At 39.6% G+C, this 16366-nt stretch overlaps 1 protein-coding gene across 1 annotated transcript in view; it reads left to right on the top strand.

Moving 5' to 3' along the window:
• The window catches only part of LOC126356016 (glutamate-rich WD repeat-containing protein 1), a 47018-nt gene that overhangs the window by 10653 nt on the left and 19999 nt on the right, over positions 1-16366 (top strand). Inside the window, exons 4-5 of the mRNA XM_050006667.1 lie at positions 2135-2333; positions 14265-14439. Coding sequence (XP_049862624.1) covers positions 2135-2333; positions 14265-14439 — 374 coding nt within the window. The remainder of the gene's footprint in view (positions 1-2134; positions 2334-14264; positions 14440-16366) is intronic.

Here is a 16366-nt window from a genome sequence, read left to right as displayed (position 1 = left end):
GGAGAACAGTCCCCCAGTGTATTCTGGAAATCGACATGAAACCCTTTGCTTTCATACCTATACTTTTCAATATGAAGTACTTAATCACTGCTCAAATCTAGATTTTTTTTCCATCCTCGCAAATCACTTTGTGGGAACAACAACAGAGCCACATCACCGTCATAGTTCTCTTCCAAGAGCACTGATGTGGCACGTGTGTACGGGCAACAGTCTGATGAATATCATGTGAACAACTTGTTGCACTAGCGCTGACCTCTCGTGGTGATTCCGAGAACTTTTCAAACCACTCTCGTATTTTGTTCATGGCATTTATTGCCATTGTATCTCATCTTCCTGTGCCCGGTCATTATTGAGAGAATGTTTAATAGTCACCACAGCAAATCCAAATGCTGAACAATGTTTTCAATAGACTAGATTCTTCACCCAAGTGCTCTCACACATGGCATTGCTTGAACGAAGTAAAAGTCATGTCCATAGTGCGAGAGCAGAAGGTGATAGAAGGCAGCAGGGAGAACAGTCTTTGCAACTGTTGGACAACAGTATAGGTATCATGTGTAGACAATCTAGTCACATTAACATGACCACAGCCTATGTTTGACATCATCATGCAATAACCACTTACAGACAGCAGGCAACAGCTCTAGCAGTGAAGGGTGTAGAAAACATGTCGAGGGGATGCGAAAAACTGTGGAGTCATTGTAATGTGGAAACAGAGTGATTTATCTGAAGTACAAAAGAGTTTGGTCATTAGTTTGTGGGCCAAGTGTGGAAGCATTTCCAAAAGATCTAAGTTTGTAAACTGTTTGCATGCCACTGTAATTGTGGTATACTGAGCATGGTAAAGTGGCACTATCCCAAAAGTCACTGAGTTTACAGTACTCCCCTGGCTAACAAACTACCAGAATTTAAGTCCAGTTGAGAATTTGTGGAACCACCTTGTTTGGATCCTCTGCAAAGAAAACTAGCACAGCTACCAACAGGGCCACATCTCTATCTATACCTTCCAGAACCTCACTGACCCTTCCTCCGTGTCTCACAGCAGTTCACGTACAGAAGTATGTTATTCAAGCGTTTGACAGGTGGTCATGTTAATGTGACAGGACAGTGTGTAATTCTAGTAATTTGATGAATGTCTTCACTGTAGAGAATAGAGAGAATCTCTGGTAGAATTGAGTACCATCACAAATGCAGACATGCAGATGAGAGGATAGAGTTTACTTAAATTATTACAGATATTGAGTGGTTAATGCATGGCTAAACCAGATAGACTAGAGAGAATCAATGGTGCAGTGTACTTTATGGAAGATGATGGTTAGGTTTAAGGACAAGCAATGACACTTTGGCAATGACACTCTCAGTGCTTGAAATGGGATTAGCCAAACTTCAGCACATCAGAAAGCTGCTGGGCTGGTTCCCGTTAGATTTTTTTATGAGTTGAAAAATGTTATAATGCTACCTACTCAGCTCTAGGAGGCTAAATGGGGAACTAATTGAGTAATAAGTGGTTGCAATGACAAGAAAACTGTTGAAGTGGTGTCAAATCTTAAAGCTGTGCACCAAAGGGAAACCACACTTTTGTTTTTGTACTGCTGTGTTTGTTTCTTTGTTATTGTGATTGAGAAAGTGTAGCATTTACTGAAATTACTGTCCGCTAGATGGTAATAGTAATTTGTAATATTTGCAGAATAAATTTGCCCTTTGCAGGCGAGTGAAATATGCTGGCAGATTATATGGTGTGCTGGTTGGGACTGAAACCTAGGACCTTTGCATTTTGTGGACAAGTGCTGTACGAAGTGAGATATGCAAGCACAACTCTTCACTCATCCTCGCAGCTTTACTTCTACCACTATCTTTGAGTTGTAGTCAGTAGAGCCCTTGCACAAGGAAGGCAAATGTCCCACATTTGAGTCTTGGGCTAGCATACAGTTTTAATCTGCCAGGAACTTTCAATATGTGATGTAATTACGATTTTACCCAGCACTAATATATAATTATTATACAAGAGTGAGATGTTCTGTGATATGCCTGATATTATGATGCATGCAGGTTTTTTATATCACTGTAGATGTGACATAGTTAAGTTGTTTTTACACTTTGTACAAGAAGGGTGCTATTTATTATCTTTTATTTGCAGGTTTCTACATATGAAGATCTTGTGCTGACTGCAGCATGGTCAGAACTAGGGAATGTCAGTGTTTGGAACGTTACACCACAGTTACGAGAAGTGGATCAGCCACAAAATGACAGTGGTACACTTCCTGGCCAACCACTGTATACATTTACAGGACACCAGTCTGAGGGCTTTGGTTTAGATTGGTCTTCTGTGATGCCAGGTTTGCTATATTAATTTATATTTTTCACTATATCAACTATGAGGGTCACTGCAAAAGTCAAGGCAGGTCTTGCAAATGCTAATGAATTAAACAGTTCTGAAATACGCATAACGAGGGTTAGTCCATATGTAAACATTACATGTAGGGAGATGGATGAACATGCACACCGCCATAAAGATATAGCACAAGAAAAAAGATGGAACAAATTTTGTTCTTCAAAATGTGTGTTACCCTCAATTTCAACAGCACACAATAGTATAGGGCAGGAACACAGACTTGTGACATCTTAGAGACCCTCGAAACAGTCTCCCGAGGTATCTGTCGCACACTACCATTGCTGTGGAAGACACCGAATACCCATGACCTCACCATGGGTGAAATATCGGATCACTGAATCACTTCTGTGGCTATGTCTTAATGTGTTCAAAAGCATGTACTGTGCAACAGCACCTTCAGTTTTGGTATGAGGTCATAATCGTGAGGTGATAAGTCTGACGAATATGGTGGTAGCTCCAGTCTTTCCCATCCTCATCGCGCAAGCAGATTCTGCACACAGCTGCTGTATGAGCTCTCACATTGTCCTCAAGAATTAATGCATCGTGTAGATGTGCCCATCATAGGTGTCATTGCAGGAATGTGCAACATTAGTACAGTGCATTAACAGTTTCCCCCTGTGAGACGAAATGGCACAAAATCACTCCTCTAATGTCATAGGCTATGATGACCATTAACTTGACAGGAGAGGGATTGTGACAAAATTTCTGCCTGTGGGGTGAACCTGGGTGATCCCATTCTGTGGGCTGGCATTTGAGTTCTGTCTCATAGGCTCTGCCTCAATATTCATCTAATTTGACAATTCTTGCAAGCATGTTGTCTCCCTCCTCCTCATAACACATTAGATGCACCCGAAAGTTTCATAACATGTCCACTTCTCCAATTCACTTAGTGCATGAGACACTTACTTTGCATCAACTTCATGCATGCATACTAGTCGCGTAAAATCCTTTAGGTTGTTGTCTTCTCAATACCAGTATGGTGCTGTAATTCCTGCAGCGTCCATCTTCTGTCATTCTCCAAGCATTGGGTGATCTGGTTATGAACACAGTCCATACTCACATTGACAGGCCACCCGAATCGGTGCGTGTCGGCCACTGCGGCTCTACCACGTCTGAATGCATTTACCCACCGAGCAGCCGTCCAGTATAGTAGAGCAGCATTTCCTACTACTTCCATATCCTCCTCATGGTATTGTCATACATTCCATCCATGGTGCACTACAACCTTTATGTAAGAGTGCTGTTCAAATCGGGCAACATCCATCCTGAATGGCTGCTCAGCTCACACTGTGATTTCTCTTCACACTTTGTTCTCCTGGAAAGGAGTGCCACCTTGCATCACATCATGTTTGAATTCTTGGGGAGATTGCCGATACCATGGAATGCATTCAGTTTGTAATGTACTATTACAATTAACAGTAATACACATTTGCAACAACAAACAGTTTTTCGCCTTTTTTCTCGCACTGTATCTTTCTGGCGATGTGTGTGTTCATTCATCTCCCAACATGTAATGTTTACATATAAACTAACCTTCCATTTGCAGATTTCAGAATTTTGTAATTCATTACCATTTCTGACACAAAAGTAGTTGCTATGAATTTTGCAATGATTCTTGTATAAATAAACTTAAATTTTGTGCCGGGGTTGATACACTCCTGGGCATAAGTTTCATACATTGTAAATAAGTCCTAAACTGATAATTGTGTGTGTGTGTGTGTGTGTGTGTGTGTGTGTGTGTGTGTGTGTGTGTGTGTGTGTGTGTGTGTGTGTGTGTGTGTGTGTGTGTTTTATATGAATTGTGTGTGTCAGGGAGGCTAGTGTGGCCAGAATATTTTACTATAGGTTATGATGACTAGATTTTCCCCAGTCACAGATTCATTGTCCATAGAACTATCAGTAAAATTGTGATGTAACTCTTCGCAGTGGCTCCTGAGGTATAATGATTATGGCATCCATTGAAATTAGTAATGTATGTGGGGCACCTGGGGCACGTAAGTCAGAGGTAATTTAGCTAGTTTTGACTGGGCTGGACAGCGCTGCAAGCACTGACAGTAGCTGTAAGTTCTGGGAATGTGCTTCAGTGCACTGTTGGGGATGCTGGTAGTACACAGTGTGTCATAGCAAAAGAAAATTTTTACTGAATATCCAAATCATGAGGATGGTATAAACATTGTGATGGGGAATGGGCTATGAACTTTCTTTCTCAAGATATGCTTCACACCAATGGGACGGACGGCTGTCAGCTGAAACAGCCATTGGAGGACATCCTCTAATGCACTTTCTGCACCTCAGTTGTATTACCATATTTATGTGAACATATGCCGCACATTTTTTCCAAAATTTTGGGTTGAAAAATCATAGTGTGGCCTATAATTGAGATCTTTTCCCTCTGATCATAACTCCTCAGTTTCAAAATGACATGTATATGTATCTTGTGGCTTAAAAACTTAATATAGGAGTTATTCTTAAATAAAGAAGAGTAACTTTGTTTTCCAGAACTGCATAGACTTGTTTGTTCAAACTCTTCACTTTCTAAAGATCCTCGGTGCAGCAACTGATGAGAGATGGTATTTCAGTATGAATCAGATGGCCTCGGTTGGTTCAGACAGCTGTTTCAGTGCAGCCAACGTAGCCAACTGTAGTTAGCAGATGATGGTGTGTTCTACGTATGTACATGCTCATAAATAGAAGCAGATGTACATAAAACACAGAGTTCCAAATCACAAAATGTTACGTGTATTTGAATTTGATATGGTTTAAAATTGATGATGTGTTCAGTGAAGCTAGTCTTTGCTACAAAATACATATCAGTTACTGCATAAATCAGATTTGTTATTACATGTATTTTAAAGCTGTTTTGCTGCTTCTAAAGATGCATACCGTATTTACCCAAGTATAAGAGGCTTTTGAGAAAAATTTATTTTTAGCATTATTTTGACTAATCTAGATTACATACTGACATATAGTATCTGCCTAAAACATTAACATTATACCTATTCTAAATTTATGCCATTTATTGAACGTCTATATTCTGATAATATAGGGAAAAATAAACTAAACAAAAAATAAATGGTTTCCATTAATTTGCATACTGTTTTCCACTTTTTTAACTTGCTTGCTGTGGTATCACTATTTTTAATCATTATCGCAATAGCACAGTTGTGAAATGTATATCTTCATTGACACAAACTGATTCTTCCAAATACGTTGTGATTTTTGAGGTTACTGGGGGGGGGGGGGGGGCTGAGAAAACAGCTGTTTCTATCCAAATACATAACAGATTTCGCTTCTATACTGACGTGAGAATGTTACAATGTCCCTTGCTGCCAAACATATCATGTGCTCACTGCTCTTTCATTGACAGTGTAGAACCAGCAGCTGACATATGTCACAGTGAATGTCGACTACATTACTGCACGAAACAAATTGGCGACAATCTACACTTTTACTGTCTCCTGCAGAAATGATTACTATTGTTGGATATTTGTCCAATTTTAAAGTCAATTCAGTTCCAACTACAGATAGATTCAGGCAAAATGCAGTTTAAATGTGGTAGATGTTCCTAAAAATGAAAGTATGCGGTATAGATTCCCAAGGTTGGCAGTATGATGTAATTTGCTGCCTACTCACTACAGTATTCCCCTCCCCACACTTGGTGAGTTCTCAGCCAAGCCAACGTCACTATTCCCCCTCCATCCCTTCCATAGTGATGTGCTTGAGCAACTGTGAAACATGGACTGCAATGTCTTCTAGGATGCAAGTCATATGTAACAACATAAACTAATGCATAAGTAAAAGATGGTAGTTGTGATTTTTTCCAGTCCTTAAACTTGTGCTCATCCCACGATCTACTGATGTCTGTTTGTTACTATCTCCACGATGGGTCTTGCCACTGTAATCTATTCTCATGAGGATAATTAGATTAATACGATTCATTTTGTTTGTTAGACATTTCATTATGGATTAATTTTGCTTCTTATTTCTTCTGAAAGTCACCATTTTGTTCTAAAGCTGACTAGAAGATGGTAACATTATTATCCAGTATTTCAATGTGTGAACAGTGACCAAATTTCTCATTTGGAACCTATTTAGTAAGTCATTACATTTTCTCATTATCAAATAAAATACTGATCGGGGTTCTGAATTGAGTAGCGTTCTTGAAGGTCAGTAAGTCTGCTTTTGAGTGTTACCTGTACTTAAAATGCAACAACACTGTTTGTACGCAGTATCTGTACATGTATGAAAAGTGCTATTGGAAACCTGTTCTAATGCAACAGGAATTTGTAAGACGATAGAATTTGGTGCTATTTCTTCCTGTTTTTCGCAAGACTATCAAATTGTAAGCAGAGCAATAGATTTGTTATAGTGGCTAGTTCATAGTTTCTCGCGTGTCCCTTGCACTAGCACCATGAGAGTCCAATGTCATGTGATTATTCGAGCAATGCCGATACTGCATCGAACGCTTTGTCACATCAGGAAATCTTGAGCCTGTCGAGACGCGAGTATCATTTGCCCGTTCCTGCTCTCCCAAATTCTTCGAAATAAATCTGCACATGCTGTCGGTAGCCAAAGATTCAAATGTAAGACAACCACCTGTACGTCCTCTAATAACAATGTAAAAATGTTAACCTCAGCAACAATAGTTTAATCTGTGAATATAAGACAACTTTGTATTTTTCGGATGACGAATTTGGGAATTTGGGAAAACACTTAGCCTTATGATCAGGTAAATACGGTATATTTTACTTTACATATTCTGTTTTATTTATTGAAAAAATTGTTAGTTATGGCTTTTTAGTCTGGTATCTATTTATATGTGGAAATGTTGTTTGCTTCCACATTTTTAACAGTTTGCAAATGTGGATTTTAAATAACTTTAACAAGCGTAAAGTATTTATGAATGCTGTGGCCACAAAAATGAAGAATTGTAATCAAATCTAGATTAGACAGATGGAAGTAAGATTCACACAACATGGAATAGATTAACAATAAACTTTTACTCCTTTTGTCAAAAATATATAACTATAAGTGTATTAAATCTAAATACACTGGAACATTACACAGTGGAAAGATTTACACCAGACTGTAAGTTTCACCCAAATCGAGCACAATCACTTTTCAACATCTCCAGCATCTGATTCTTCACTGACACTAAATGATCCATAATGCTGCTCAGAGTCACTAACACAGTCATCTTCAGTCACATCCAGATTATTGGAAATTACTTTTTTTTCTTCTTCATGATAAGTTGTTCTCATATTGACTGCCAAGCAGCCAAAATCCAATGGCATGCCTTCTGACAAAGCACATATGCAAATGGCCTCCTGGCATCAGAGTTGCTTTGTTCATTATATAATCTGAATAGAATTGTCTTACACTAGATTTGGATGGATGACTGATACACACATCCAAAGGCTGCAACATACTTGTCATGCTGCCAGGAATAATCACTAGGACAATGTTTCCTTATTTCAGATTTTCAAACAATAGAAAATCCAGGATGGAATGTAACAATACGAGAGAAGGAAAGTTTCTACTCACCATATAGCAGCTTTACTTCTCTCGTATTGTTGTTTCAGATTTTGTTTCATTCGATCACTAGTGTGCCTGCAAAAACTATCCCACATACGTGCTGATTTGAAGTGAAGAAGAGCACCTGGCCACTTATTCCCCATTGCCAGAATCCATTTAAGACCAGTTCTTCTGTCATCCATTCAATGCCCCAAGCTCTTAAAATGATACCAGCTTGGAAGCTTTCTCCCTCGGGGACAGTTTTCTGATTCAAAACCACAGATAGTGGCAATTTTTGTCCATCAACCATAATGCTCAGTGTTGCTGTGTCTCGCTGCTTTTCACTGTCATATGTACATATTTGTACACCATGCACCCCTATGTTGTTTACTGTCTGTAGTACTGCTTGACATATCAGAATAGACTGGCATTTGATCTGCTCCCCTATGTTATTTACTGTCTGTAGTACTGCTTGACATATCAGAATAGACTGGCATTTGATCTGCATTCCCTATCTGGGAAAGTAAATAACAATTTCTTTGTCGTATTTGGATTACATAATGCTCAGTGTTGCTGTGTCTCACTGCTTTTCACCATCATATGTACATATTTGTACACTATGCTCCCCTATGTTATTTACTGTCTGTAGTACTGCTTGACAAATCAATTCATATTAAACTTTAAATTCTATTGGCAAAGTGTTTCTTTTATGTGCTATTTTGCAGCCTTCAGTTTTCCTTCAACAGAAAGACAACACTGTTGACATATTTTTCAAAAATATATTTAATTACAAAGAGGATTACCTGAATGACATGATATAAATTGTGACAGATTGAAATGTGCACGTACTAAGACACAACAGTGAGCAGCATTAACTGTGAGTGATCACTGAGTGTTGCCACTCCATTGTAAGATTGTGTTGTAATTAGAAGATAAATTATAGTAGTGTCAAATTGAGCCCTTGTGCCTAATAAATCATCATAAAGAGGAGAAAAAATTAGGGGAAATCATGTGATTTCAGGAACAAAGTAAAAAAAATTGGGCCTGATATTGAAACCATGGTAGTGTTAATGAGTGCCGAACATAAAAGGCACTGAAAGGGGGAAGGAATAACAGATTTGAAAAATATTATGAAGAGACGTCATGACGAGCTTGAGGAGGGCAACAATTTCCACTGTTTAGGATGTTCATTATGCAAAGAATGAAGATGTAACCAAGTGTTCAGCACCACTACTCTCTGTGAACTATTTGAGAAACACTGTTCCTCTGATGGAAAGGAAAATTGAAGTGGTCAGGATTTTGTGACCTATATGGTCTGATGCGAAACAGTGGAAACTCCAAGATCAAATAACAATATGGAAAGTATAGAGGAGACATTAAGTCACAGACAGGCCCAGTGATGGAAGTTGGTTGGTTGGTTTGTTGGGGAGGGACCAAACACCAAGGTCATTAGTCCCATTGGATTCAAAGGAGCCATCCCGGCATATCCCTGAAGCTATTTAGGGAAATCATGGAAGACCTAAATCAGGATGGCCAGAAGTGGGGTTTGAACCATTGTCCTCCCAAATGTGAGTCCAGTGTGCTAACAACTGCACCATCTCACTCAGTGATGGATAATGCTGTACTACTTAAGCTGGAAAAAGTCCTCCTTCCATTGTAGAACATACAACACGCATGCACATGGCACTACTATCTTGAGGCACTACGGTCCAACTGCGACTGCTTCTGACTTGAGCAGCAATCTAGCTGTGGTGGGTAGTAGGGGTAAGAAAGAGGTGTGAGGTGGGGAGACTGAGAGTTACCAGGGTAGGTGTAGGGAAAGATGCTTGTTCTACATATGGGATGGTGCAGAGATGTGGTGAGGACAGGATAGGGTTGCTAGGTGGAGGATCAAGAGACTGTGCTGGGAGGGGAGGGGACAAGAAAAGGAGAGAAGGGAGAGAAGGGGAAAGGACTATGTAGGTGCATTGGTTGGCAGATAGGGGGTGTATGCAATACTTGAGTGTAAGCAGGGAGTAGATAGGCAGATGGATGAAAGGGACTTACGAAGTCTGAGGCCATGGTAGTTGTGGGAATAAAGGATATGTTGTAGGGAGTGTTCCCATCTGTGCAGTTCCAAAAACTGGTGTTGATGTGAGGAATTCAGATAGCACAAGCTGTGAAGCATTCACTAAAGTGAAGCACATAGTTTTGGGCAACATGTTCTCCCTGCTCTCTGCCTCCTCCCCAGCACAACAGCCTCTCAACACTGCACCTAGCAGCCTGATCCTGTTCCTGCACATGTCTGCACACTCTCACAGGCAGTACTGGCATGTCCCCAACCTGCACTCTGCTCTTCCTACCCCTCCCTACCCTACACTTCTTTCTTACGACCACCCACTACCCAACCCCGCTACATTACTGCTGCCGCTAGGCACAGTCACAGTCAGGCAGTAGCACCCAAAAACAGTGGCCATCTGTATGAGTTATGCTTGTGGGAGAGAGAGAGAGAGAGAGAGAGAGAGAGAGAGAGAGAGAGAGAGAGTGAGTGTTTCTACTTCTGAAGAAGGAGTGTGAAAGCTTCAGTATTACTGCATTACACTGACATGACAAAAGTCATTGTGTACCCCTAATATCATGTCGGACATCCTTTTGCCTGGTGTACTGCAGCAACTTGGTGTGGCATGAAATCAACAAGTAACTGGAAGTCCCCTGCAGAGATACTGAGCCATGCTACCCTTATAGTCGTCCATAACTCTGAATGTGTTGCCACTGCAGGATTATGTGCATGAACTGCCCTCTCGAATATGTCCCATAAATGTTTGATAGGTTTCATGTTGGGCAGTGTGGGTGCAAATATCATTCATTAGGACTGTTCTTCAAACTGGTGACACGACACATTGTCATCCATCAAAACATGATTGTTCTTTGGGTACATGAAGTCCATGAATGGCTGCAAGTGGCCTCCAAGTAGCTGAACATAATAACTATTTTCAGTCAGTGATTGGTTCAGTTGGAACAGAGGATCCAGTCCATTCCATGCAAACACAGCCAATACCGTTATGGAGCCATCACCAGCTTGCACAGTGCCTTGCTGATAACTTGGCTCCATGGATACGACGCACCACCCTTGAACACTACCATCAGCTCTTACCAACGGAATTTGGGATTCATTGACCAGGCTATTGATTTCCAGCTGTCTAGAGTCTAACAGGTATGGCCATGGGCCCAGGAGATGCACTGCAGGCGATGTCGTACTGTTAGGAGAGGCATTCACATCAATCAGCTACTGTAGCCTATTAACACCACATTTTGCCACACTGTCCTAACAGATATGTTTATTGTACATACCACATTGATTTTTGTGGTTATTTCAGACACTGTTGCTTTTTCTGTCTGCACCAACAACTCTACGCAAATGCTGCTGCTCTCGGTTGTTAAGTGAGGGCCGTCGGCCCGGTGCATTGCCTGTGGTGAGATGTAATGTCTGAAATTTGGTATTCTTGGCACACTATTGACATTGTGGTTCTCAGAACATTGAATTCCCTAATGATTTCCAAAATGTAATGTCCCTTCTATCTATCTTCAGCTACCATGTTCATAGTCTGTTAATTCCCGTCGTGTGGCCATAATCACATCGGAAACCTTTTCACATGGATCACCTGAGTACAAAAGGCAGCCTCTGCCAATGAACTGCAGTTTTATACCTTGTGTACATGATATTACAGCCATCCGTGCATGTGCATATTGCTAACCTGAGACTTTTATCACCTTAGTGTATTTTTCATTGTGCCTGTCTGCAAGTCAGTACTTCTTATATATGGTGAGTAGCAGCCTATCCTGTGCATGTTGAGATGTGAAGAAGTGGTATTTTGTTCAGAAACGTTTATTGTTTATCAGTGGCAAGAAAAAGCAGTTGTGCCTGCAAGTGAGCATACAGTACGGAATTTATAGCTAAATAAGTAGTCTTCTTCTCACCATCAACAAAGATTGCAGTTAAGTGCGCACCAGAGATCACAGATTCATCGCTTCAGACAGCCCAAGAACAACCAGTATCCCCAATAACAAAACCAGTCTCCATTGAAGGAGATGCACTAAAATATAAAACAGAGAAGAAATCATTTGAAGGCCATTGAAGGAGGGGCACCAAAATATAAAACAGAGAAGAAATCATTTGAGGGCCCCAGGCCATGATGTGGAAGAGCTAAATAGTGAATGAGTGATGATCCAAGCACAGATAATATAGCTGTTGAAATCTACTTGATGTTACCACCAGTAAACCACTATTAACAGCCCCCCCCCCCTCCCCAACTCCACCCTGCCCACACGTATCCACCTACCACCCTCCTACCATCAAATAAGTGGCAGATTTACGTCTGTTGCAGTGTGTTTGGTACATACATTTTAGTTTAGTGACCAGCTGGGCACATCTACGTTTGTAGCATTTTGTTATGTTAGTGACTGTCGTCATTTGTATTAAATTTTTATCAAGAACTTAAAGGACTGATTTAGTTTGTTTTTGTGTGTTTTCATGGAATATTTTGTATTTACTTTAACTTTTTATGGTTCTTTATTGTCAATTTTACTCGTGCCTAATAAGGCCCAAATCCAGACTAAATGGGCATAACTGACTGAAAATGCTGTACCTGTTGGAATAGCTATCAGTGCCTTTCATCTGTAAAATTGCATGTGCAGCTTCTATCACCACCTGAAGGTCAATGTGTTTACCACACTGTGTTGTAGCTGCACGCACAATGGGAATGAGTCTGTTGCTTTGTTTGATAAATGAAGTGCAGCTACTAATGGCAGAGAAGGTGGAAGCCAGTTTTTGTTGGTGTTGAGCTGTTATTTGGAAAGTTGCTTAAGTAATGAAGAAATAATTGGAGTGCAAGATGGGCCATTTGCATGTTACACAGTATCATGATGCAAAAATACTAAGGGCACTCAACAGAAATACATCTTAACACATTGGAGGAAAAGTGAGTGAGAGTGACAATGGAGAAGGAACTGTACATTGGTCTGAGATTTCCAAAAGTTCTGAAATGTCATATCCGGCAACTGAAGGAACTAGAAGCCAAAGTCAGTATGTGGCTTCACCTCCCCCCCCCCCCCCCCCCCTCATATAGTGTTGTACATAATATTGATGACTGAACGTTGTATCATATTTATGAGGACATGGTTACAATTCGTATAATTCATTTTAAATTCAGTGATTATTCCTGAAACTGTGAAATACTTAACAGGGATTTTAGTCGATATGTGAAGGTTAATTGGTGTCAATAAATCATTTGTATTTTCTTTTATAAAAAGTTGACTAAACGTCTTTAATTGTATAGATCTACATCTTGGATGTGATAAATTTGGATTTTCACAGACTCCAGAAACCACTGAAATGGAGTTTGCACTTTACAGTTCTGTATTTTTTTCATCATCATTGCCCTTCATTTCAGTTTTCGGTAGTTTGCTGAGGAGCTACATATAACCCATGTTTTCTTTTGTACAGATCTCAGACTCCTCTATTATGCTAAGTCGTCCCAGTGTGAATATTTGTTCAGTTTTTAGACACCCTTTTCATAAAATTGTAGGCTTCTTCTTTGTTCTCCAACTTCAGGGCATATATTATTCTTTACAGTAATTGGAGACTTCCTATCTAATACATGATGGTCAGGGCACCACATCTCAAATTTTTATTCAAATAATCTTTAGAAGTGGCATTCCATATTTCTCATCTATGAATTTCAGTTTGCTTTCTGTAAGGTCAACAGAAACTATTGCAAATAAATCACCATAAAGCATAACCACAACACATTACACATCAAAATACAAGCAATTCCCAGTTGTCTGTCCTCTGCTAAACAGTAAAAGAGATTCCTATCTAAACCGGGAAGTGTTCTCGTACACAAATGCTCACACACAGTTGCGCTGTTGAAAATATAAGTGTGTGGCCGGAGTTGAAAAGAAAAAAGGCATTGTGTAGATAAATCTCAAGTGTTGCATATGTTAGTATATAATGTTTCAAGCAAATGTTTAGCTTTTGGCCAAAAAATACAGGACACTTGTGCATCTTGCGGTCATAACTGTCTGTCAGGTAGCATTGTTTTTTTCAGTGACTTGTGTTTCTCTAGTCTCTAGGTTAGATAAACCTACAGACATATATTGTACACAAATGAAGAGTTTTAGATATAAGTGACTTTATGGAAAGTAGAATAGACACATATCCTTCTTTAAAAGTTGTTTTTATTCATATGTAGCTGTTTAAGCTGGTTACTTCCTATATAAGTAATTTAGTGTGTGTGATTGTGAAGCAGAAGTCAAGTACTCTAAAATCTTATCATCATCATTCATCATCAACATCATCAGTTGTGATTTTTGTTTATTCCAGGAGTGCTAGCATCTGGGGACTGCAAACATGGAATTCATGTATGGAGGCCTCAAGAAAGCTGGACAGGTTGGCATGTTGATCAGAGACCTCTAATTGGTCACACATCATCAGTCGAAGATCTTCAGTGGTCACCTAATGAACCTAATGTGTTGGCGTCATGTTCTGTGGATAAAAGGTGAGTGAAAGAGAGATGGATAGATGGATGAAGGTAGTGAGAGGGGGAGCTAGGAGATACGGATATATTTATAGGGGAGGAGGGAGGGGAGACATGCTTTGTTAGATCTTTAGGCCCCTAACTTCACAACATTAGAAAGTGCAGTACTTGTGGTTTTCATGAGGTATATTAAATATTTCAAGAAGTGGCAGCATGGAAAATTTAGAATTAAAAAGGTAATATAAACATAAACTTTTACAGTGAATGTATTTATAACAGTTTCAGTGTTGCACATGAAACAAACCTCATGGTATTGATGAAGGCCATGCCAAAGACTCATTGAGCAGATTACTTATGCAGAATAACCAGACTAATCCAAACTAGCTTAAACTAAATTTGAAAAATTTTTGCTACGTTACCAGGAGGTCTTCAGAGGATATCTTGGCATTCTCTAGTGGGGGTAACACAGTTCATAATGTTATCAACAGATATGTTCCTTGTATTTATTTGCTCTAAAGTATTTCAATACCATTCTGTTGGGTAAGTCTTCCTTGACTTCAACTGTATATTTTTAGTTCAGTTATTTGTTTCATAGATATAATATTTTTCTTACCATAGGCAGTCACTTTAAACTACATTCTTGATGGATACAAACATCTGTCATGAACTTCAGGAATCTATTGGAAGACATTATTCTTCAATACATACATGAATGGGTGATTGAGTACCTAGACTTCATGTGGATACTGTTCTTGGTGCATCAACTAACCACAGGATATGTAGATAATCCTGAGAGTCTTCACATCTTTTGGACTGTTTACCTGCCAGGTACAGAACTTAATGATCATCTAGCTGATTGTCATGTTCCAGAACATCAGGTTTACATCCGCACATCAGAACTGTATGTCTCAAGTTCAGGCTTTGCATGTGATGCCACAAGACTGATCTTTGGAGGGCTCACATGTAACTTTACAAGATTTGAACCCCTACCTGATCTCTCTTTATTCAACACATAATTAGCCACTGACACAATGAGCACTGCTCTGATGAGGTGATCTGACCAATAAACATGCAAGTGGATTGCGCCAAACCAGTGTGGGCTCCATTCATATTACAAAACTGAAGTACATGAACAAGTAAAATAACTATGCACTAAGTAAATGACTTGACTGTATGTCCAAACAAATAACAAGGCATTTCTAAAGACACGAACTTAAAAGTTTTTCCTCCCTTATGCAATCTATTGTGTATGGAGTAACTTGTGTAAGCAGGAGATCCCAGGTTTGAGTCCTGTCGGGGCACATATTTTCAACTGTCCCCATTGATATTTATCAATGGCTGTAAGCAGTTACAAAGATCTGGATTTCACTGTAATTTCATTATTTGAAAGCTGCAAGATCACCAATGGTGTCTGTTCTTTTGGACACCATATTCATATAGATGAGGCTTACCGGTCAATGATCACCTGCAGTGCAGATGCAATCACATTGCTCAAACTCTTATGGGATTTGTTAGATTGACTGCTGTGAGTAATGAGTACAGTGGGGAGGGGCACTATAAATGTAGTGTGTGGACATTAAGTTGGAAATGTGGGTCTCATTGGGAGCTTGCCAGAGGTAAGTCCCTGCAGTCACACTACCCTCTGTGTCCTCAATGGCTCAGTTGGATAGAACATCTGCCACGTAAGCAGGAGATCCCGGGTTCGAGTCCTCATTGATATTTATCAAAGCCTGTAAGCAGCTACAAAGGTTTGGATTTCACTGTGATTTCATTCTTTGAGAGTTGCCATGTCACAAATGGTGTCTGTTCTTTTGGACGGCATATTCATATAACTTGTGTTAGTCTCTTGTAAGATTACAAAATGACCAAAATATTTCACTATACATTGTCCATTATTGAATATGGTAAAGACTAGTGTTTTTTAGCATCAATGCATTACTGACAGAAC

Source organism: Schistocerca gregaria, chromosome 3 (assembly GCF_023897955.1).
Source record: "Schistocerca gregaria isolate iqSchGreg1 chromosome 3, iqSchGreg1.2, whole genome shotgun sequence".
Lineage (NCBI taxonomy): Eukaryota > Metazoa > Arthropoda > Insecta > Orthoptera > Acrididae > Schistocerca > Schistocerca gregaria.
The sequence above is the reverse complement of the archived record's forward strand: the minus strand, read 5'-3'. Positions and strand labels throughout refer to the sequence as shown.